Source organism: Nicotiana tomentosiformis, chromosome 9, assembly GCF_000390325.3.
Source record: "Nicotiana tomentosiformis chromosome 9, ASM39032v3, whole genome shotgun sequence".
NCBI lineage: Eukaryota > Viridiplantae > Streptophyta > Magnoliopsida > Solanales > Solanaceae > Nicotiana > Nicotiana tomentosiformis.
Window position 1 is genome coordinate 48,064,274 of NC_090820.1, and position 23,792 is coordinate 48,088,065.

A 23,792-nucleotide genomic window follows, 5' to 3' on the forward strand; every position below is an offset into this window, starting at 1 on the left:
GTTGGATTCCGTGGCTTTCTTGGGGAATGTTGTATCAGGTGAGGGTATTAAGGTGGATCCCAGGAAGATTGAGGCAGTCCAGGGTTGGCCTCATCCTACCACAATGAACGAGATTAGGAGTGTCTTGGGGTTAGCAGGTTAATATCGTCGGATCGTGGAGGGCTTCTCGTCTATTGCAGCCCTCTTGACTAGATTGACCCAGAAGGGTGCTCCGTTTAGATGGTCCGATGATTGCGAGGCGAGCTTTCAGAAGCTCAAGTCAGCCTTGACTACAACACCAGTTTTAGTGTTGCCTTCTGGTTCAGGGATGTATATTGTGTATTGCGATGCTTCACACGTTGGCTTGGGTTGTGTATTGATGCAGGAGGGGCGAGTTATTACATATGCTTCATGTCAGCTGAAGCCCCACGAGAAGAATTACCCCGTGCATGATTTGGAGTTGGCCACGATAGTTCATGCTCTCTAGATCTGGAGGCATTATCTTTATGGGGTGTCTTGTGAAGTTTACACCGATCATCGCAGCTTGCAGTATTTGTTCAAGCAGAGAGATATCAATTTGAGGCAGCGCAAGTGGCTTGAGTTACTAAAGGACTATAATATTACTATCCTCTATCATCCGGGCAAGGCGAATGTGGTTGCAGATGCCTTGAGCAGAAAGGCTGAGAGTGTGGGTAGTTTGGCATTTATTTCAGCAGAGGAGAGGCCATTGGATTTGGACATTCATTCCTTAGCTAACAAACTTGTGAGGTTGGATATGTCATAGGCCAGTCGAGTTCTTGCATGTGTAGTGGCTCAGTCTTTATTACTTGAGCGGATCAAGGCTCGTTAGTACGATGATCCGCACTTGTTGGTTCTCAGAGAGACGATACTACAGGGTAGTGCCAAAGAGGTTACTATCAGTGAGGATGGTGTTCTGCGGCTCCAGGGTTGCTTATGTGTTCCTAATGTTGATGGCTTGAGGGAGAAAATTTTAGAGGAGGTGCACAATTCTCGGTATTCTATTCATCCAGGGGCTACGAAGATGTATCGCGATCTGAGGTATCATTATTGGTGGCGGCGGATGAAGAAGTACATAGTTGTGTATATGGAGAGATGTATAAACTGCCAACAGGTCAAGTATGAGTACCGAAGGCTAGGTGACCCACTCCAGCAGATGGTTATACCGGAATGGAAGTGGGAGCGCATCACCATGGACTTCGTTGTTGGGTTACCGCGGACGTAGAGGAAGTTTGATGTCGTTTGGGTCATTGTCGATAGGCTGACCAAGTCGGCACATTTTATTCTAGTGGTGACTACTTACTCATCAGAGAGGTTAGCCCAGATTTACATTCAGGAGATTGTTCGGTTGCACGGTGTGCCGGTTTCCATCATATCAGATAGAGGCCTCCGATTCACTTCACATTTTTGGAGAGCAGTTCAGAACGAGTTGGGTACCTGAGTAGAGCTCAGCACAGCCTTTCATCTACAAACCGACGGGAAGTCAGAGTGGATAGTTCAGATTCTGGAGGATATGCTCTGAGCATGTGTCATTGACTTCGGAGATTAGTGGGATAAATTCTTGGCCTTGGCTGAGTTTTCTTACAACAACAGTTATCAGTCCAGCATTGAGATGGCTCCATTCGAGGCTTTATATGGTCGGCGATTTCGTTCGCCCATTGGATGGTTTGAGCCCGGCGAGGCTAGGTTATATGGCACTGATTTAGTGAAGGATGCCTTGGAAAAGGTAAAGTTAATTTATGAGCGATTTTGTATGGCACAGTCCAGATAGAAGAGTTATGCGGATTAGAAGGCGCGTGATTTATGTCATTTAAGGTGGGCGAGAAGGTTCTCTTGAAAGTCTCATCGATGAAGGGAATCATGAGGTTCAGGAATAGGGCAAGTTGAGCCCAAGGTTTATTGGCCCATTTGAGGTATTGAGACAAGTTGGGGAGGTTTCTTATGAGCTTTCTTTGCCTCCTAGTCTATCGGTATTTCATCCGGTCTTCCATGTATCTATGTCCGTAGGTATCATGCCGATAGGTCGCACGTGCTAGATTACAACACGGTTCAGCTAGATGAGTGTTTAGGTTATGAAGAGGAGCCAGTTGCCATTGTTGATAGACAGGTTTTCCAGTTGAGGTCCAAGAAGATTGCTGCGGTGAAGGTCCAGTGGAGAGGTCAACCAATCAAGGAAGCGACTTGGGAGGCCTATGAGGACATGAGAAGCAGATATCCGCACCTTTTCAGCACTCAAGGTATGATTCTAGACCCATTCGAGGACAAAGGTTTGTTTAAGAGGTGGAGAATGTAATGACCCGACCGGTCATTTTGCTTTCTAGATCCCTTTTCCCTAATTAAGACTCCTCTTATGTGCTTTTACTATTTTATGACCTGCGGGGATGGTTGGTTTAGGTTTTGAAGGGTTTGGGTTGAAATCGGAGCACTTAGTACCTTAATAGTGACCTATAATGGTTAAGTTTGACTTGAGTCAACATTTTGAGTAGATGACCTCGGAACCAGGATTTGATGGTCCCAATAGGTTCGTATGATGATTTTGGACTTGGGCGTGTGTTCGGATTGGGTTTCGGATGACCCGGGAGTGTTTCAACGCTTAATATTGGAAGTTAGTGCATTGAAGGTTTTTCAAGTTCTTTAAGTTTGGTTTGGAGTAGACTTTGGTGTTATCAAGATCCGTTTGGGATTTCGAGCCTAGGAATAGTTTTGTATGGTGATTTATGACTTGCATGCAAAATTTGGCGTCATTCCGAGTTGCTTTGATAGGAATCGGACGCGCGGATGTGTTTTTAGAAGTTTTGAGTTTCATGTTGTATTCATGCGTTTTGGGCGTCCAATTCGTGGGATTTGATGTTATTTTGGTGTTTCGATCACGAAAGCAAGTCCGTATTATGTTGTGGGATGCGTTAGTATAATTAGATAAGGTCCGGGGGGCGAATCAGATTGGAATCAGACTTGGTTTTGGGCATGGGGGACTGCTGCTTGCTTCAGATCAGGTGCAATCACACCTGCGTGGAAAGGGCCCCAGGTGCGAGCTAGCAAAAGCGACCCAGTGGTCGCAGAAGCGGACTTGAGGATGAAGCTGGGTGGTCGTAGGTGCGAGGATTTTTCCTCATTTGCGCCTGCAGAAGCGATCGAGGCTCCGCAAATGCGGACTTGGGTTGGCTGGCTGTGGGTCGCAGAAGCGGAAGGAAACCTCATAAGAGAATCAGCAAAAGTGGAAGAAGTTCGCAGAAGCATACCCGCAGGAGTGGCTCCCCGTCCGTAGAAGCGAGGAAGCTGGTGGCAGTAGGGGATCACATTTGCGACCTTTTGACTGCACCTGCAGTTCCGTAGATGCGATCAAGTGGTCGCAGGTGTGGAAGTCATTGGGCAGTGATGGTTTTTAATCCGAGACTTAGGCCATTTTCCCCCAAATTTTCATTTGGTCTTGGGAGATTTTGAGAGCACTTTAGAGGGGGATTCTCATCTACAATACAAGGCAAGTAAACTCCACCCACTTTCAAGTTAAATACACGAATTTTAAGTAGATTGAACATGAAAAATGTATGAAACTTGTGGGATTTGTGAAGAACCTAGGGTTTTGATAAATTTGGGATTTGATCACGAATTTGGTGGTGGGAATGGGAGCAAATTATATATTTGAGTTCGGGAGTTCATGGGTAACAATTATACTCGAAAATTTTGGGAATCCGGGCACGTGGGCCGGGGGTGGATTTAATTAATCTTCCAAATTGAGTTGGGTAGTATAAAAGCTACAATATGAACTTTTGAGCATATATTTACTAGTTTATATGACTTTTGATTAGTTTTGGAGTCCTCAGCATCGTTTGAAGGGTTCTAGTGAGGTTGGAAACCCATATTGAGGACTTGGGATCGAGGTAAGTCTCTTGTCTAACCTTGTAATAGGGAACTTATCCCCTTAGGAGTATTGTTGTTGTATGCTACTTGTGTGGCGAGCAACGTACCCACGAGGTGACAAGAGTTCGTACGTAGTTATATTTCATGATATGCCCGGGTAGACTTAGATTCACATCATGCTTTTAATTGTATTGTATATGCCTATCATGCGTATTAATTGTCTTGATTAGAGCTTAGACTGGGGATTTGAATTGGAATTATTGACTTAGCTTCTTATTTCAAAAAAATGGGGAATACCTAATACTACTCTTATGGGATTGGGCCGTTCGCCTCAGCAGTATGATAACACCATGCTTATGGGATTGGGTCGTTTGCCTCGGCATTATGATAACACTATTCTTATGGGATCGGGTCGTTCGCCTCGGTAGTACTGAGTACCACTATTCTTATGGGATCTGGTCGTTCACCTCGGCAACTTCGTGCTTAATAATTGAAATGGGTTTCGGTTTGGGTATAATTGAGTTAGCACCTTCACAGTCAGTTATGATATGTTGGTAATATGATACAGAGTGCTGGTTTTATTTATTTTAGTTGCTCTTATTTGCTTCATTGATACTTGTTGTATACTCGCCATGTATACTTTATGTACTTATATTATTATTATTATTATTTAACCTCTAGTAAGTGTCAAGTCGACCCCTCGTCAGTACTTTTTCAAGGTTAGACAAGATACTTACTAGGTACGCGTTGCTTTTCGTACTCACGCTACACTTCTGCACTAATGTGCAGGTACTGACACAAGAACTACCAGTGGTCACACGGGCGCGTAGACGATCATTCCGGAGACTTAGTGGTGAGTTCTTGCCTTGCTACGATCTGCAACATTGGAGTCTCCCTCTACCTTATTTACTATTCTTTCTATTACTTATAGATGCTCATGCACTTGTGATGCCGCGTTTTGGGGGATCTTTAGCATTTATGTACTGCTGTATTTATCATTTGTTTCACCACTATGGATGTTCTTATTATGATGGTATTTTGTTTCAAAGAGTTGTTACAGTTGCATGAAGTCTAGTTTAAACTGTTCTTTAAAAAGGAAGACTTCCATTCTAAAAATATTTAAAAAGGGTAAATAAATAGAATTTCACTTGTGGGCTTGCCTAACGGCGGCGTTAAGTGCAGTTGCGACCTATTACGAATTTGGGTCATGACAGTAATCATTCCAATCAAGTTGTGATCATCCTGAATAGCAGTTAAACCGGGAATTACTAGATCATTGTTTAAATCCAATCCTTATGGAGATGATAATCATACTATACTATCTTTGGCTAGCGAGCATCAATTTTGTGTTGTGTTTTGCGCTCGTCAAATTTTGGCGCTGTTGCCGGGGATTGGCAATCAATAGTATTCAAACTAATTTTTGGTGCGAATTTAGGAATTAGCTTTTTGTTTTCTTTTTTATATATATATTTGTTTAGTTAACTTGTCTTCAAGATTTGTTTTGTAGTACCTGACAAGTGCTAGGGAGAAAACATGAAGAAAATATTCCTGATATTGAAGTATGAATGCTTTGAAGATGGAGCACAACCAACCTAAGAAAACAGTTGAAGAGTTAGCAGCTGAACATTATCATAAACCTGCTATTTGTTTTAAATGTAGTGGAAATCATCTATGGGTTGATTGTCAAGCAGGTAAGTATTCTTCTTATGATTCATATTTTGAAGAGTCTCACTCTATTTCTAAACCGTACAGGTATGAGGGTTCATATGGGCACAATTTTAACTATGGATGGAATGAATACCCTTATTATGACTGGAATGAAAGCAAAGTGAGACAACCACCTCAAGAGGAGAATGGTAGTTTAGAAGAGCTTATGTATAAGTTCATGAATAATGTTGAAGAAAGATTTATATAAAATGATGAAGCCATTAAGAACCTAACAACGCAAGTGAGTCAATTAGTAAACATACATTCAGGAAGCTCGTTGAAAGAGATAACCTGTGAGAATGAGCCTACCCGAGAGGATGAACATCTACAGAGAGAGTTTTTCACTCTACAAGAAGACTCTGATTCAACTGAGATGATTGAAATTGAGGCGTTGGTTGATTGTGAAGCAATAAAAGAAGAGTTCAAACCCTCATCCACCTTCCCACATTTACAGTCTTTAGTAGAAGAGAATGAGGAACAAATGGTCTTGGACATACCACTGGAATATTCACATGACCTTTCTTCTTTGTTTTCTTATTCTAACCTTGATCATGTGGATTTTATTTTTGGGGATCTACATGAATATGCATGGATTGATCATGTGAAAGAATGCAGAAACAAGTTGAGGATGACCTTACAATAACAATTCATCGCTCAAAATGAGGCCAAGAAAGAAAGAAAAGAGCAGGGCTTGCAGATATCCTTAGAGGACTTTGGCCTGATAAGCTCCATAAAGAATCCCAAGGAGCGAAAACGAGGAATGAATTCAGAATTAGGGGTGGAGTTCATAAGTTCGCGGAAACGAAAATAATTCAGGGGAATTTTCTTTACCTCTTGCTTTTAATTTGTGTGTCATGGAGACATGCCACAATTTAAAGTGTGGGGTGGGGGATGATGTAAATATGTGTGTTTGTTTTCGTTTTTGTTTTATTAAAAAAAATGACTTTTCCCGACGATGAATTTCTTCGACTGTCTTCTTGAGGGATCAAAGTCGAAGAAAAAATATTTTGTTTTTCTTAGGTAGTATAACAATTCCCCCTTGGTTTTTATTTGTGTCGTGATTCTTTTCCAAGGGTTTTTCTTAAACTGGGCGTAGTAAGATTTTTTTGTTAGGAATAGTGAAGTCTTGTGCTATGTATTAAATGGAGATGACTTTTCTTGACGTTGTTGTGCCTTGAGAGTAGTTAGTGCCTTGGTTGTGATGCCTAGGCTCAGTTCTTGACTCATGGATAGGTACCTTAACTTATTTGATTGTGATTCTGTTTAACTGCTTTGACTAGAGAGTCGGTATAGATCTGGTCCTAAGTGAGTTATGTGTCAATATGTGTGTGAGGTTTTTATGATATTCTATGTATGTCGATTGATGTCTAGAACTTGCCCCGTGTGTTTGTAAAGCGAAATAGTAGTCTTGTTCAGTCTAGAAAGTGATATAGGTATTTATTTATTGAGCCACATATATGCTTTTACCCACCTAATGAATGTGTATCTTAGTTAGCCCCACTGAGCCTGTAATCCTATTTCTTTGGAAACCACACTACAAGCTTGACCTTTTTGATTGAATTGTCTATCTGTTTGAACCTTTTACCTCTGTTGAGCACTTGATTTTGTTATGAGCTTGTAAAACCTAAGTGAGGTATGGTCGGATTTTTGAGTGGAACCATAGGAAAAGGAAAAAGGTGCACTATTTGAAAAATGGTGAGATCTACGTGTAGAGAATTGAAAAAAATAAGTGAGTTTGCTTGAAAAGAAAAGAAATCAGAACTTAGAAAAGAAAAAAAATAGATTACATGCTAGTGGTAGTTCTCATCTTGTTTGTGCTTAAAGATATTGGGAGCTTGACGTTATTATATATGAAGGTTGGGGTTTGGTTAAACACAAGTATAGGGTTTGAATTGTTAATGTATTTGTATTAAAGTGCTTAGGGAGGTGTAGCCACTATATCCAAATCTATGCTACCTGTCCCGCAGCCTACATTACAACCAACTTAAGTCCTACTTGATCCTTGACTGAATGAGCTCAATTAGTAGAGTACTACACTACGGGCAAACCTATGGTACGTCTTCTGTGGCACATAAATTTTAATTCTGAGAGTGAGTGAATTCTTGCTATCTTGAGTTCTTATTTATTCTTGAATTGTATTATGTGTGGAACTATTCTCTATCTCTGGTATGAGGGCACATGATTTGCGAAGGTGAGATGAAATCTTTGACCTCTGTGTTGGAGTAAGTGAGCAGGTTGTGAAAAATGTGTGGTGCTCTTGAGTCGAATCTTGAGGTTAGGATGTTGTGATATGGTGCTTAGTCTTCTTTAAATATTCATGGCATAATGCGTTAGGGAAGTTACCAGATAAGAAGGCCGTCTCTATGTGAAGTGCAGTTTGATTGCTCGAGGACGAGCAATGGTTTAAGTGTCGGGTGTTGATGGTAGGCTAGAAACGCATGTTTTAGTCATAATTTGCACTCCAATTACTGTATTTTACTTGTGTTTGAGATTAAATGTTAGTGTATTGCACTTATTATATGTTTTATGCCTTGCAAGAAGTGATTCCAAGTTAAAAAGATAATTTGGAACTAAATCGAACAATGTGAAGCTTTGAAGTCTGAGTAAAAACCCAAGAAATTAAGTCGGGATCACGTTTGGGGGTCGAGGACCAAGTTTGGATATCAAAAAGTAAGAAAACAAAAATTACTCTGAGAAAATTGCACTATCGCGCCGCGGGGCTAATAGCGCTAGTGCAAAATTCCTGCAAAGTGAAAAGAATCAACTCTCTAAAGATCCTCACTAATGTGGCGCATGGGGTGTCGCGCTAGTGTATTTCTGCAGTCCAAGTGTCCCACTTCGGCTTGGAAAGGGTAGTTTCATCCGGGCCCGTTTCTATATGGTATAAATATACCAAAAACACAATTTTTAGAGGACTTTGACCTAGGGAACTATTGGAGAGCATTGGAGGCTTCAAGACACATAATTTCATCATCCTTCCATCAATTGAAAAAGCGAATTTGGATTGTAACGTTGGATTAATGTTTTCTATGTTCTTAAACTTATTTGTAATGACTTTCTCCATATCTATGGAGTAGTTTACCTTAGGGTTTGACATGATTTGGTGATTTAGTTGTTGTTTATGGATTTGATTACTGTATAATTACTTGAATTTATTGGAGGAGCTTTAATAGAGTTGTGATTTTATTCTTTATAGTGTTTAATCGAAAGAGAAACATCTTATTGAATATCATTGCAGTGTATGCCGTAGTTTATTTTGGTAATTCTTTGAAGTAATTGAGAGAGCTTTTTGAATTATCGTTTAAATTAAGATTGAGAAATATTCGTGAGAAGTTTTTCTTAGATCATTCCTACTAATAGATGCTTGCAAGTTTCACCGTACTTCACATTAGTTTATTTGAAAGATTTAGATTTAATCGAGAGAGGAGTCTGAATCCGAAGTATAAGTTAATCACCTATTAAATTCGTGAGAATCGATGGAACCTCAAGAGTGAAATATAACAGTGTCATATCCAGATTAACAACCTTACACTTATCATGTCAAAACCCTTATTTCTCATATTGATAAGAAACCAACTTTGCTAATCTCTAGTTTGTTGCAGTCAATTATCAATTACTTTACTTTAGTAGTTAATCGTAGTTCGTAATCATTCTAATCAAGTTTTGATCATCCTGAATAGCAGTTAAACCAGGAATTACTAGAGCATTGTTTAAATCCAATCTCTGTGGAGACAATAATCATACTATACTATCTTTGGCTAGCGAGCAATATCAATTTTGTGTTGTGTATTGCGCTCGTCAAGAACAAAACTTTACATCCAAGAAAATGGTAAGGCATGTGAAGGAGATTCATTTCTTTTAGGAGTCTTTTTCCTCTTCAAGAAAGAGAATCCTAATAGGTTAGAAATTCAGGGCAAAATCCTAACAATGACGTCATGAATTACAAAACCCGTAAACAAGATTAGTTATGCGAATAATATACTTTCACGAAAAATATCTCCAGGTGCACTTAAGTGCTAACAATCTGAAAATGGAAAAAGACACATCCCCAACTAACGAGTGGAAATTGGTAAGGAGAATTTAAAGGTGAGGTTTGTTAAAAATATCATATAAGATTTTCACTTGAATCTAGCCAACAAGCCGGTCTGGCCTAAGTCTTCAGTGAACTTTAAACCAATAGGGCATAAAGCCAAATGCACCTTAATTTATTGCATCAGAGTCTCAGTGGATTAGAATTTTTTAGTTCCAGTCCGTGGATTTACTTGTAACTTTGGAAATATTTTTTTTCCAGTCCTTAGAAAAGTTGTTAGATTTTTTTTCTTTTTCTCCCGTTGCATCAAATGACATGTAAAGTGCATTGAAATCTAGCATGGAAGTTGTAACTTTTTTCACTTGATTTTTTTAGAGTTTCTCTGTACTGCGTTGTGTAGATATTCGGTATACCCTTAGATATTAAAGTTTATGTGTGCTTATAAACAGTTCCTCTAAGTTGGTTCATGTTGGAGATTGATATATACTTGGTGTGCTCAAGTTTTGCAAGCATAAAAGATGTGATATGATTAGAGTAAATATGCTTAAGTCACAAGCCTGAAGAGAGCAACATGGATATACAAAAGAGAATATTCATACAATTGATTCCTAACCATTTTTAATTAAAGCATTAGACTGATTGGCTTTATCGTCCACAGAGGTTGTGATGTACATCTAAAACAAAGGTAGACACTATATAAAGTATTATTATTGTTCTATTTTTATTCGAATACACAAAACTTGGAGCAGTTAATACATTAGCCTTTGCATTTCAGTGATCCATCAGTCAACATATATATTAGCTAGCCCTTGTGAGACCTGCTTGCTGGAAAGAAGCTTGGAAATAGCCCTAATGGTATTTGGGGTGGTCCTGCAGCAACCTCCGACTAGAGAAGCTCCAGCGTCACACCACTTGTCTACGTATGACACGAAATCTTCCTCTATAACGCCCGTTGTAGCCTACAACAATAAATGATAGTCGTTTATCATATGTCTCAAGCCAAAAGAATAGGATTGCCGCCTATCTATACATATGATATGATATATGCTACAGAAATGTGTGTTTCTAAAGTCTTTACATTCATTCGTTACAACTAGTGAAAAGCCTTTGGCATCTGAAACAACTATAATTTTGGACAGTAGTAATAGAATAATGCATTAACTTACCACCCATTCTTTCCTTTCACCATCATAAGTCTCACCACTGTTAGGATATACAAGTATTGGTTTACTTGTTACCTGCATATCGTTTTCCATTGAAACATTAAAGTCTCAAGAGTTTAAAGTTAAATTTTACTATATGATGAGGCATTATGTATAAATATGAATTAGTTTCATATGGAAATAACCAAATAAGTCATATACCTTTCGGATCGATTGGATTAGCCCTTGAATATATCTAGGAGGGGTACAATTGATTCCAATTCCAACAACTTGCTTACACGAATCAGCGATCGAAGCACATTCTACCACAGAATCTCCACTAACTACATTGGTGCCATCTTTAGAACTGAAGGAAAACCAGGCTGGAATATTTATGACCTCTTCCTCAAGAAGCTCAGCATAAGCCTATATGCAATAAAAATGGAGGCATATCATATGATCACTACTACTGTCCCGATTTAAGATCGACGGAAGATAGAAAGAATATATTGGATATCATAAAAGATCAAGAAATTAAATACCTCAGCTTCTATTTTGTTCGGAGTTGTCTCGAATGCAATCAAATCAGCACCTGAATTAGCAAGAACCTGAACTCTCCTTCGATGAAAATCTTTAAGAGTTTTCACCATGATTGCATCACCATAAATTCCACTACAAATGAAAGATGAGTAATCAATTTCTACTACTAGTAATCAACCATATCTTAACTTAGGTGCTCAAAATATAATATACCTCGATCGTTTTGCTAAGTCGTTAAACATTAACTTACCTATATTCAGAACCATCAGCCAAATAAGCTCCATAGCTTCCCACGGATGCTGCAACCAAGATTGGCTTGCGCTTCAAATTACTTCCATTATCTAAATCATCCCAAGAACTTTTCGCAGCTCTGTCATTATATATGTTTCGTGCTTCACATGCTATCTCCACGCTTCTCTTAAGTAATGCTTCACCTTCTTCCTTTGATATGCCCTTTGCTTCAAATCCCTGAAGAGTAGCCTGTCTCATGCAAAAGGTACTTCAGATTTTGTTTTAATGCAAGTAATCAAACAACTAACGCGATATAAAGAAAAGAAAAGAAAAACATAAGATCGGATTACAACCTGATAAGATGCAGATATTATAATGTTTGCACCAGCTTCCAGGTAATCTAGGTGCACCTTTTACATAAAACAAAACAATAAGAATAGATTTTTGTTTCCATTTGTGTCAATTATAACACGCGATTGCAATTGGATAAAATGAAGCCAATCTTGACAAATTAAGTTTTATGCGCTCGCAGTTATAGATTTTTTACACCATCAAGTTAAGTTAACCTACAACAACAGATAAAGTATTCGTACATAGCACGTCTAATATGGTAATGTAAAACAAGAGCAATAACCGGGAATAATTAATTACACAGTACTGATAGTATACAAATTCTTTACACTATCATACATATAACTTAAATTCATTAATGTCTAAGGCTCAATGGTAACTTTACTATTTGGAAAACACATCAAAATTACTACATGTTCATTTCAGTACTTTCTATCACCTAAGAATAGATCTTAAAACAAATTATGATAATTTTAGTGAGAATAACACCAATTTTTAGGAGAACTAAATTGCATTCCCCCCTCAGTTTATACAAATTTGCTAATATGGCACTTGTAACAAGCAAATGTAAGATTCTTTGGTAGAAATGACACCAGGTAGCCACTCTAAAGGGCTGCTATTTAGGAATTAGCCAGTGCGTCCTGAAATTAATTTTCTAGTTCAATTTTTTTGGGACAAAAATGTCCTTAATTATCCTGAAGTTAAGATTTTTAGTTTAAAATTTCAGAACAAAATAAGTAGTAGCTAATCTCTAAATAGTATTCCCAAGAATGGCTATCTGTGCACTTGCCCCGATTCTTGGTCATGGTCATTGGACTGGCCCACATGACTCTGTAATATTTATTCTACAAATACAAAAACAAATAATTTGGTGACATTCTTCTCATCATCCATATGTATAACATATTACTATTAAGTATGCAGAGTAGATGTGTCAGCATCATGTCACGTCCTTAGTCGTTAACTAAGTACACGTGTGACACTTGACAATTTGCTCACGTTCTTGCTATGCCAAGTCAGCCTTACTACACTCAAGATCGCTAAGAGAATGGTAGAAAGAACACAAGAGAATTGTTAAAGGAAGCTTTGTATTAGAGAGAACTTGAATTATTTGCTTGATGAATTACAAATGAATGGCCACCTTTATATACTAGTCTCTTAGGGGCTAGTGTGTAAATATTAATTGTTACACAAGTCCTTAATATTTACAAGATAAGGGCTTTCTCTAGAATTCTCTACACGCCTAGAAGATTCCAAGGACTTTCCTAGTAAATCCATAAACACCTAAGATCTTCCAAAGGAAATGTCCATACTTCTCTAGAATCCTCTCACAAATGCAAGCATTCCTCATATGTAAGCTCCCACATGGCATTAATATATTCCAAATGGCGCTTATGTGGCATGATGACATGTCGAGTTATCACACTCCCCCCCACCTAATGTTACGACGACCGCGGATGTTGCTGCATAAACTCTCAGATCTTATCTTTGAATTGCCATAAATCTTCATAACGTTCCCATGTGGCCTCCTTCGGTGATTGCCCCTTCCAATGGACGAGGAACATTGCGGTGGATAGTTTCCCTTGTTTTCGCCTGGCCTAGTAATCAATAATAGCCTCAATCTCCCGGTCATGCGAGGCGGTGATAGTAATAGGCGATCGACTTGATTGGCCCCTACTTGGATCATCCTTGTCTTCATGATACGGCTTAAGCATGCTGGCATGGAAGACAAGGTAGATCTTAAGATATGTTGGCATGTCAAGCTTGTATGAGATCTTGCCTACCTTGGCGACTATCTTAAATGGCCCCTCATACTTGCGAATCAGATTTTGATGCATGCCCCGTAGTGCCTTAAACTGTCTTGGATTAAACTTCACCATGACCATGTCCCCAACTCTATAGTCTGTGGGACGCCGCTTACGATCTGGAAACTTCTTCATCTTCTTAGTTGCCTTATCCAAGTAGGACTTAGCAGTGTCAAGCTGCTCCTCCCATCCTTTGGCCATATGATAAGCCCCCAAACTTTTTCCCTCGAACGCGGCTGGTAATGAATGTGGAGTTTGTAGTTGTTAGCCTGTGGCTAACTCAAATGGTGTCCGCCCCGTGGACTCACTCCGCTGCAAGTTATAAGAGAATTAGGCGATGTCTAGGAGCCTTGACCAATCTTTCTGATGTGCGCTTACATAATGCCTCAAGTAGAATTCTAGTAAGGCATTGGCCCGTTTCGTTTGTCCATATGTCTATGGGTGGAAACTAGTGGAAAAGTGCAGTTTCGTGCCAAGTATGTCGAATAATTCTCTCCAAAAGTTTCCAGTAAAATGGGGGTCTCGATCACTGATAATATGCCTTGGTAAGCCCCAATACTGCACCACATTCTTAAAGAATAGCTTGGCGGCTTCCTTGGCAGTGCAACCTGGTGTGGCAGGCATGAAGGTGGCATATTTGAAAAATCTATCCACGACCACCATAATAGTACCATAACCGTCAGACTTCGGTAGGCAAGTGATAAAGTCAATAGTCACGCTCTCTCATGGACGCTCTGTAACTGGTAGTGGCTCCAAACGTCCTCCGGGTTTTTGTTGCTCAACCTTGTCCTGTTGCCAGACAAGACAAGTCTGCCCATAACACTCTATGTCATCTCGCATGCATGGCCAATAGTAGACTGACTCAACTAAGGCCTTAGTGCGACGTTGGCCTGGATGACCAACCCACATTGTGTCATGACTCTCCCTTATAATCCGCCGTCTAATGTCTCCAAACTTAGGTACGTAGACCCGCTGACCTGTGGTAAGTAGTAGGCCGTCTTCGACCCAAAAATGTCTCGTATTGCCCTGGTTGGTTAACTCGATAAGTTGTTTGGCTGCTGGATCGTGTTGAATTCCTTCTTTTATAGCCTCATGAATGTCCCATATTGTTGAAGTGATTGCAACAAGCTTGGCTTTCCGGCTCAAGGCATCGGCTACAACGTTACCTTTGCCCGGCTTATGCTCCAGCACATAATCAAATTCGGCCAAGAAATCCTGCCACCAAGCATGTTTTGGGGTGAGCTTCTTCTGTGTCTGAAAGTAGCTAGTAGCTACATTGTCGGTCTTGACCACGAACCTCGACCCAAGAAAATAATGTCGCCATGTACGAAGGCAATGCACAATAGCAGTCATCTCCTTCTCTTGCACTGTGTAACACCACTCCGTCTCATTTAACTTGCGACTCTCAAATGCTATGGGATGCTTATCCTGCATCAAGACACCCCCAATGGCAAAATCTGAGGCATCTGTATGAACCTCAAATGTCTTGGAAAAGTCGGGTAATGCCAAGACTGGCTCCTCTGTTACAGTTGCCTTGAGGTCTTCAAACGCCCTTTGACAATGCTCTGTCATAACCCATGGCTTGTTCTTCTTTAGCAACTCAGTCAATGGTGCGGCCTTTGCTGAATAGCCACACATGAACCGACGATAGTAGTTAACAAGGCCAAGGAAGGATCTCAACTCAGTTACCTTTATAGGTGCCTCTCACTCCTGGATAGCACGTACCTTAGCCTCGTCCATGCGTAGCTCGCCATTGCTAATAACATGGCCTAAGAAGTGCACCTTTGATTGTGCAAACTCGCATTTATCCCTCTTGATGTATAGCCCGTTCTCCCGCAAGACTTGGAAAACCTTCCTTAAGTGCTTCATATGCTCTTCCAAGGTGTTGTTGTAGATGATTATGTCGTCTAGGTAGACTACCACGAACTGATCAAGATATGGATGGAAAATCTTATTCATAAGGGTGAAAAATATGGTAGGTGCATTGGTTAAGCCGAAAGGCATCACCAACCACTCAAAGGCTCCATATCTCGTCATACATGTTGTCTTTGGCTCATCCCCCTCTGCAATGCGAACCTGGTAGTAGCCCTTGCGAAGATCCACCTTGGTAAAATACTTGGCTTGCCCAAGTCTATCGAATAAGTCATCAATGAGCGGGATTGGATACTTATTCTTCACTGTGACCTTATTAAGTGCTCGGTAGTCTATGCACAAGCATAGTGATCCATCCTTCTTCTTCTGGAACAATACTGGTGCGCCGAAAGGTGCCTTTGATGGGCGAATGTGACCAGCATCTAGCATCTCTTTCAATTTTTTCCTAAGCTCCTCTAGCTCGGGCGGTGCCATACGATATGGGGCAAATGCGGGTGGCTTAGCCCCTGGCTCCAACTCAATCTTGTGATCCACCTCTCGCCTAAGCGGCAAGTGCTTAGGCAACTCCTCGGGCATGACATCTTTGTTTTCCTCAAGCAACTTCTCTATGCAAGGTGGTAGTGTCTCTTGAAAACTCTTGTCTTCCTCCAGACTTGCGATGGTTTACACGAACGTCGGCTCCTCCTTCTTGATACCATTGACAACCTGCATAGCTGAGAGTTGTGTTTGGCTCTGTTCGTGTGGCATAGACACTGTAGGTACCATGCAAGATGCTTCTCGCTCCATAACAAAGAGATGTTGGAGGTAGGGATCGATCAAAGTATGACAATGTCTAAAGAACTCTTGTCCCAATATGATGTCAAAGATATCCATAGCGGTTACAGTAAAGTTTGTCATACCTTTCCAAGTTACCAATTTGACACCAACTCCATTAGCTACCCCACGAGCATTTTGTATCTCGGCATTCACGGTCTTGACACGGGAGTTGGTTGGAGCAAGCTTCAATTCTAGTCTTTTTGCGGCAGCCTCAGTCACGAAATTATGAGTTGCTCCAGTATCCACCATTGCACGAGCATGCTTGTTGTTGATGGTGAGATTCACGTACTGGTTTCCATTCTCGGTAGGTTGGATAGTTTGCTTTGTGACAGCACCGCATAATCCGATCATACCTAACTGTACGATTCCCGAACTCTCTCCTTGCGGCTGCTCCTTCCATTCACGGACCATGGCACTAAGACTCTTTAGGTCGGGACAATTCCTGAAGCTGTGCGGCCCTCTACATATGTAACATCCCTTCTTCTCGGCCTGCGCCTTCTTCTCGGCGTAGCCCTAACGGCCACTCAGCTTTTTGGAATCTTGAGTCTTGTAGTATTGTTGTTATATCTCATTGCCATTTCCACAGTCTCCCCCACCTTTGACATTGTTAAACTTTGATTCTTTGACTTTCCCTTTGTCGTGTTTGTCATGCCTGAAATCCATCAATGATTCGGCCTCCACTATGGCTTGGTCTATATTTGCGACTTGCCGGCGTTGTAACTCCTGCTTAGCCCAATTTTGCAACTCATCCATGAAGTGGAACAACAAGTCATCATTGGTCAGGTTGGGGATCTGAAGCATAAGGGTAGTGAACTCCTTGACATAGACACGTATGCTCCATGTTTGCTTCAACTCCCTAAGTTTGCGCTTTACCTCGTACAAGACATTGTTTGGAAAGAACTGTCGCTTGAACTCGGCTTTGAACTGATCCCACGTGCTAATAGTACATATACCTTTATCCACGCCGGCCATATTCCTTCTCCACCATAGCATGGCAGTCTCTGAGAGGTACAACACCGCAATGTTGATCATGGCCTCGTCGTCCTTCACTTTGTCGTGTTTGAAGTAGTTCTCCAGGTGCCAAAGGAAGTTTTCCACTTCTTGCGCATCACGAACACCTTTGAACACCGGGGGTTTGGGAGCCTCGATCTTGGCCTCCCTCGTCACCACAACATTGCTGGCTGCCTCGGTTACGCCAACAGTAACATGCTCCTCGAGTGACTCTATGTTTGCCTTCATAGCATCGATAGTACTCAAAGCCTCCATGAGTCTGCACTCTAAGGCAGTGATAGTTTGCCTTAGTTCCATCTCGGTCTGTGTACGTCCCTCCAAGTCATTTCGGATGCTCTCAATCTCTTCAAGAGTGTGCCCCTCAAGAACGCTAATGGTTCCTTCCACCTTCCCCAAGCGTTGACCAAAGATCTCCACGGCGTCCATCCCCGCGTTCATCTTCATCACCCACTCTTTACCGAGCGAGACGTCCTCGGGCAGGACCTCCACTTCATCCTCGCTCACCTCAATGGAAGATGGTTCTTGGGATGTAAGCCCTTTGTTTGACACAACCTCGGGTGGCACCTCCTGGCCCTTGTTGGTGGCATTTCTCTTTTTGTTACGGTCGCTCTTGCCAGCAGCATCCTGGATGACGTTGGCTTGGGTGTTGGCAACGTTAATTTCTCCGTCGTTCGCCATTCCCTTAGTTGCAACCTTTGCTCTGATACCACGTTGTCACGTCCTTAGTCGTTAACTAAGTACACGTGCGGCACTTGACAATTGCTCACGTTCTTGCTATGTCAACTCAGCCTTACTACACTAAAGATCGCTAAGAGAATGGTAGAAAAAATACAAGATAATTGTTAAAGGAAGCTTTGTATTAGAGAGAACTTGAATTGTTTGCTTGATGAATTACAAATGAATGGCCTCCTTTATATACTAGTCTCTTAGGGGCTAGTGTGTAAATATTAATTGTTACACAAGTCCTTAATATTTACAAGATAAGGGCTTTCTCTAGAATTCTCTACAAGCCTAGAAGATTCCAAGAACTTTCCTAGCAAATCCATAAACATCTAGGATCTTCCAAAGGAAATGTCCATACTTCTCTAGAATCTTCTCACAAATGCAAGTAGTCCTCCTATGTAAGCTCCCACATAACATTAATATATGCCAAATGACGCTTATATGACATGATGATATGGCGAGTCATCACAATCATCTCTATAAAATACGTATGAGGTGTCCAAAATAAGATCCACCACGTTGCTATAAAGGAGATAATAAAACAAAAAAATCTATTGCAGAATTCCAAAGTCTGATGCAATCGAACATCATAATATTGCAGAATTCCCAAGTCTGATGCAATCGAACATCATAAGACACTAATCAATTATCCAGATAGAACAACTCACATGTTCCACATATATAAACTAATAAATAGGGGTGTACAAAAGAAATCGACAAATCGTACCAAATCGATAATTCGAGTCAAATCGAGAAAAAAAACCCGATTATGGTTTGGTTTGCTTGGTTTGGTGTTAGAAAAAAAAATCCGACCATAATTGATTTGATTTGGTTTTAACTAAAAAAAGTCAAACCGAAACCAAACCAACCCGACATTACATGTATACAAGTTTTAAAAATATTTTAGATATAAAAAAAATAATTCTAATATAATTTATAAATATTGTTTAAACTTTTTCATAGTTCTCTTTTTTAATGTATTGTTTCAAGCTTGGACTTAGAATCTTTGAATGATCAAATACGTTTTATAACCCATAAAAGTTAGTAACTCAAATAAAGCCCAAAAGCAAAATTAAATCAATACTAATGCTAACAAAAAAAATTCAATTCAATACTATGAATGACAATAGTATTGGATATTTATTTTTTTAGTTTTGTATTAATTTAGATAGTGAAAACGCATAACTTACTTTTAATATTATTTAGTCATGTAATTAATACTTAGTACTTATTAGTCGTACTTATTTTAGCATGGCTTAGTACTTTTAGATTATGTTTATTTTTATTATGACTTATTAATTAGCAATATTTATTTTACGCGATTTGTTGAGTATTTTAGTATAATCATGACTCATCTCACATTATTTTGTGTTATTTTATTGGGTAACATCTTATATAGTTTTATCCTACTAGGACCTAAGAAATATTAGAGCATAAATTATATATTTTATGCTATGAAGATTTTGTCGGAAAACACCCAAAAAATCCGAAAAAATCGAAAAACCGAGATTAAAAAACCCGACTTTTATTGGTTTGATTTGGTTTATAGATTTAAAAATTCGAGATAATTGGTTTGATTTGATAATTGAAAAACCTGAACCAACCCGCTCTATATATACCCCTGCTAATAAATATGAATAAATGAAAACAGTAAACACAGAAACAACTCACATGTTCCTCGTAACCAAGTTTAGAAAAGAAAAGTTTAATATTATAGGCAAATACTATATCCAGCCTACTATACGCTGACAAATAACTAGCTAAAGTTGTCAAAATGAATGAATAACAGATTATAACAAAATTAGGAAGAAGAGGAGAAAGAAAATATTTAAGTACAAGCATGAACGTCTCAAGAAGATATGAAAAAATTAGTACTTACTCGGCACTAATATTTATTATATTGCTACCAACTAATTAAAAGGGTCATTAACAAAATCAAGCAATCATTAAAGATTAAAAAATAGCATAACAGAAAAGGAAACCTCGCGTAACCTTAACCCCACGGTACTGTAACCAAATATCAACAACACAAATCAGTGGCGGATCCAGGATTTTGTGCAAGCGAGTTCAATTTTAGAAGTATATAAATTTAGTCGTAAAATAATAATTGTCAAAGTGGGTTCAAATAAAATATTTATGCATAATTTACACAACTTTAATCATAATTTATACATATACACAGTATTATATTTTTGTGACGTGGGTACTGAACCCGCTAGTCATCGCTTGGGTCTGCTGCTGACACAAACAAGTACTAATATCCAGGTAATATAAGACTGTAGTCCAGTGATCGATGAGATCGATTAAAATTATCCCAAATAAATAATAATTACAATATAAGTAGAGATATAAATATTAAGTATTAATTTTTTTCCCGTCTTGATTTAATCAGTGCGTACCAAAAAGTTCAAGTGCGTACCAATTGCCCCAATACCACCATTTAGAAAGAAAAAAGAATATGTTGTATTATTTTCTATGGTCTATATTAAACACAATGTTATATTTATATATTTAAAAATAATTTAACTTTAAACATTTCAATTTGTCTTAATAGTACTCTTTTATAGCCATATAAATCTCAAAATCACACGTTCCAAAGGTATGCTTTCTTGTTTGAATTTTGTTATCTGTTAAACTATGCCACATAAATTAAAACAAATATTTAATATCTTGTTACTTACAAATCAATAGTTCCCAAAACGTATAACAAAAGAATAATCATAGACATACAATTACAAAAATAAATATATCGGGTTATTAAATCTAAAGACCAAACCAAACCAATAAAAGTTAGGTTTTTAAATCTGGATTTTTCTCGGGGTTTTCGGGTTTTCGGGTTGTTTTGATTGTTTTTTCATAAAGTCTTCATAGCAAAAAATATATAATTTGTTCTCCAAATATTTCTTTAATCCTAGTAAGGCAGAACTATATAAAGTGTTTTTAATAAAATAACATAAATATGAGATGATTCATGACATTGTACTAAAATATTCAACAATAAATATGAGAAAATCTCATAAAATAAATATTATTAATAAGTCATAATGAAAACAAACATAATTTAAAATTACTAATAAGTTGCTAAAATAAGTACTATTATTTACATGACTAAACACTAAAAGAAAAATAAGTTATGCATTTCATCTAAACCATGGAAAAACTAAAAAATAGATATCCAACACTATTTTCATTCATAGTACAATTGAATTGAATGTCTTTTATTATCATTAGTATTAATTTGATTTTGGTTTAGGATTTATTTGAGTTACTAACATTTATGGACTATAAAACTTATTGGAGCATCCAAAAATTATAACTACAAATTTGAAATAATACGTTAAAAGGTAAAATTATGAAAAAGCTTAAGAAATATTTATAAACTATACTACAATAAATATTTTTATATATTAAATATATTTAAAACTTTTATACATATAATGTCGGGTTGATTTGGTTTCGATTTGACTTTTTAGTTATAACCAAACCAAACCAAACCAAATATCATCGGATTTTATTTTTCCAACACCAAACCAATCAAACCAAATCATAATCAAATTTTTTTTCTCGTTTTGACTCGAATTATCGGGTTGATACGATTTGTCGGTTTCATACATGAGGAGAAGAGGTAGAGAAATTATAGAGGTAAAAATACGTACCTTTCTTATAAGATGAGGTGAGCTAATAACGCATTTGGCACTCCAAAGAGGATCATTTAAGTCAGCACCATGACGTTCCAGCTCCGTCGCGAGTCCACCGTCGATGACGGCATAGCCACCGCACTGCCGGAGGAAATCAGCCAACCCTTCTACGGTTTTCAACCCCATATGATTCTTTTTCTTCCTTTTTACCTGTGAAAATATAGACTAAAAATTGATTTGTCAACTTAGTAAGCTTAATGAGGAGATCAGAGTTGCAAGCGGTGATCAGTGAATAGACCAAAACTTGTGTCTCAAATATTTGCCACATTTATAAGAGCCAAGAAGATTGTATATATATTATTCTGCTTTATTATCAATGCCCGTATAGTTTGTATAATATCAAATCCACTACACAAACAAAGTTTTATTACCTTATGTGCCTGCTGATTGGCCTGGGTCGACTAAAATAGGATGGAGGGAATAGTTTTTATATATATATAATAAATAAATTTAACTGAAAGAGACAATTAAATTATTAAAAATAATTTTAAAATGACAATAACGTCATTAATGTTATAATAATAAACTGGGTTAACTTAAGTTTTACTGCAATATAAGCTTTTATCTAAGTTTTAAGGTTGATAACACGTAACCGAGTGGATATATAGATTTGCATATTTGCAAATATATACATCACTGACAATATTCTAAATAGCAGTTTAAACTAGTGTAATTGATTTTCTAACCACTTATATAGATCTCTCCATTTAAATACTAGTACAAGTTTCAAACTTGTTGCTTTCCTAAAAGGAACTCTTTTTGTTTTATATTTGCCACAAAGAAAGAATAACAACAGAAAGCAAAAACAATAAATAAAAACATTGAACTTGCTCCGCTTAAAAGTGGGACATAATTTTTAACTAAGTTTGGAAATACAAATTCCCATATGACCAATTTATATCCCTAAATATATTAAAAAGAGATATACCCTTATGTTCATGCAAGGAAATTCTAATGGGCTGAATTGTCCAAAAAATACTAAGTGAAGGAGGGAAAAAGAAAACGTCTAACCAACAAAAGGTATTGTTAGTGGAAGCATGTTAATATTTTTAGTGGAATTTGAACCTTTACTCTAAACCAACTCATAATTAGCTATTTTCGACACCGTCTTAGCAAGAAATAACATGATTTATGCTTCGCTAATAATAAAACCAGATAACTTAAAGTTTCGTGCTAATGTTGTTTAATTAGCTTAAACGAATCCACTAATCTTGTCTTTTCTAGGTAAAAAATCAATTAAAAATAAAAGCATAATTTTGAAAACTTTTTGGATTATTATCATAATAGGCGGAGGACATTGCTTCACGTGAATTTCTAAATACCTTTTTTTTTTTTTTTTACCAGGATCAGCATCTTATCATCCAAAAATTTTGGTTAATGACAATTGTATTAAAGATGCATATTCTATATTTCATCACCCCCAGACATTTTGGGTAATGAACAATTGTTTGACCAGTTAGGAATTAGAATAACATTTTCTTAGCTGGGTTTTTGGTAATGGATAATTGTTTAATGAGTGATTGCAGAATATACTTGTAATTATTCTTTCAAGTAAAAATAAAATAAAAATTGAGACAACAATTTATGAAATTTGAATCACCAATCTAAATAGTACATGGTGGAGTTGCGACGAATCACAATATATCGTGTATTTATATTTTTACGGATTAATGTTGCATACGATAAACTCTTGTGGTCCGACTCTTCTCGGGATCCGTGCAAAGCTGGGAACTTAGTGCACCGGACTGCCTTAAAATATTTCTACGAAATCTCCAAATGTCACCAATGAAACTAGTATTTCAAGTTTAAAGACATCATTAATTAAGATTACACTAAATAATTGAGTTTTTATTGATGATTATATCAATTTTATGTATATCTCTTCATTCATTCTTTCTTTCTCTTTTTGGTACAATTTTTATATATCTCTTTAATAACGACAGTAATGGTAAGAATATCATTATGTTGAGCATTTTCTGATCGTACATTTATTTTCCACGGGATGAAATTG

The 23,792-nt window shown here is 38.0% G+C and overlaps 1 protein-coding gene across 2 annotated transcripts; it reads right to left on the reverse strand.

Moving 5' to 3' along the window:
• Window positions 1-10,150: 10,150 nt before the first annotated feature.
• Window positions 10,151-22,045, reverse strand: LOC104100350 (homocysteine S-methyltransferase 2-like). Of its 2 annotated transcripts, XM_009607561.4 has the most exons (7): window positions 21,740-22,045; window positions 11,859-11,915; window positions 11,525-11,754; window positions 11,277-11,406; window positions 10,957-11,160; window positions 10,759-10,830; window positions 10,151-10,551 (listed from the first exon to the last, which is right to left on the reverse strand). In XM_009607561.4, exons 1-7 carry the CDS (start codon window positions 21,905-21,907, stop codon window positions 10,375-10,377), a joined length of 1,038 nt encoding a protein of 345 aa, XP_009605856.1. In that variant the 5' UTR covers window positions 21,908-22,045; the 3' UTR covers window positions 10,151-10,374. The 2 variants fall into 2 exon arrangements, with proteins under 2 accessions (XP_009605856.1, XP_009605857.1); XM_009607562.4 differs by lacking the exon at window positions 10,759-10,830.
• Between the last annotated feature and the right edge of the window lie 1,747 nt (window positions 22,046-23,792).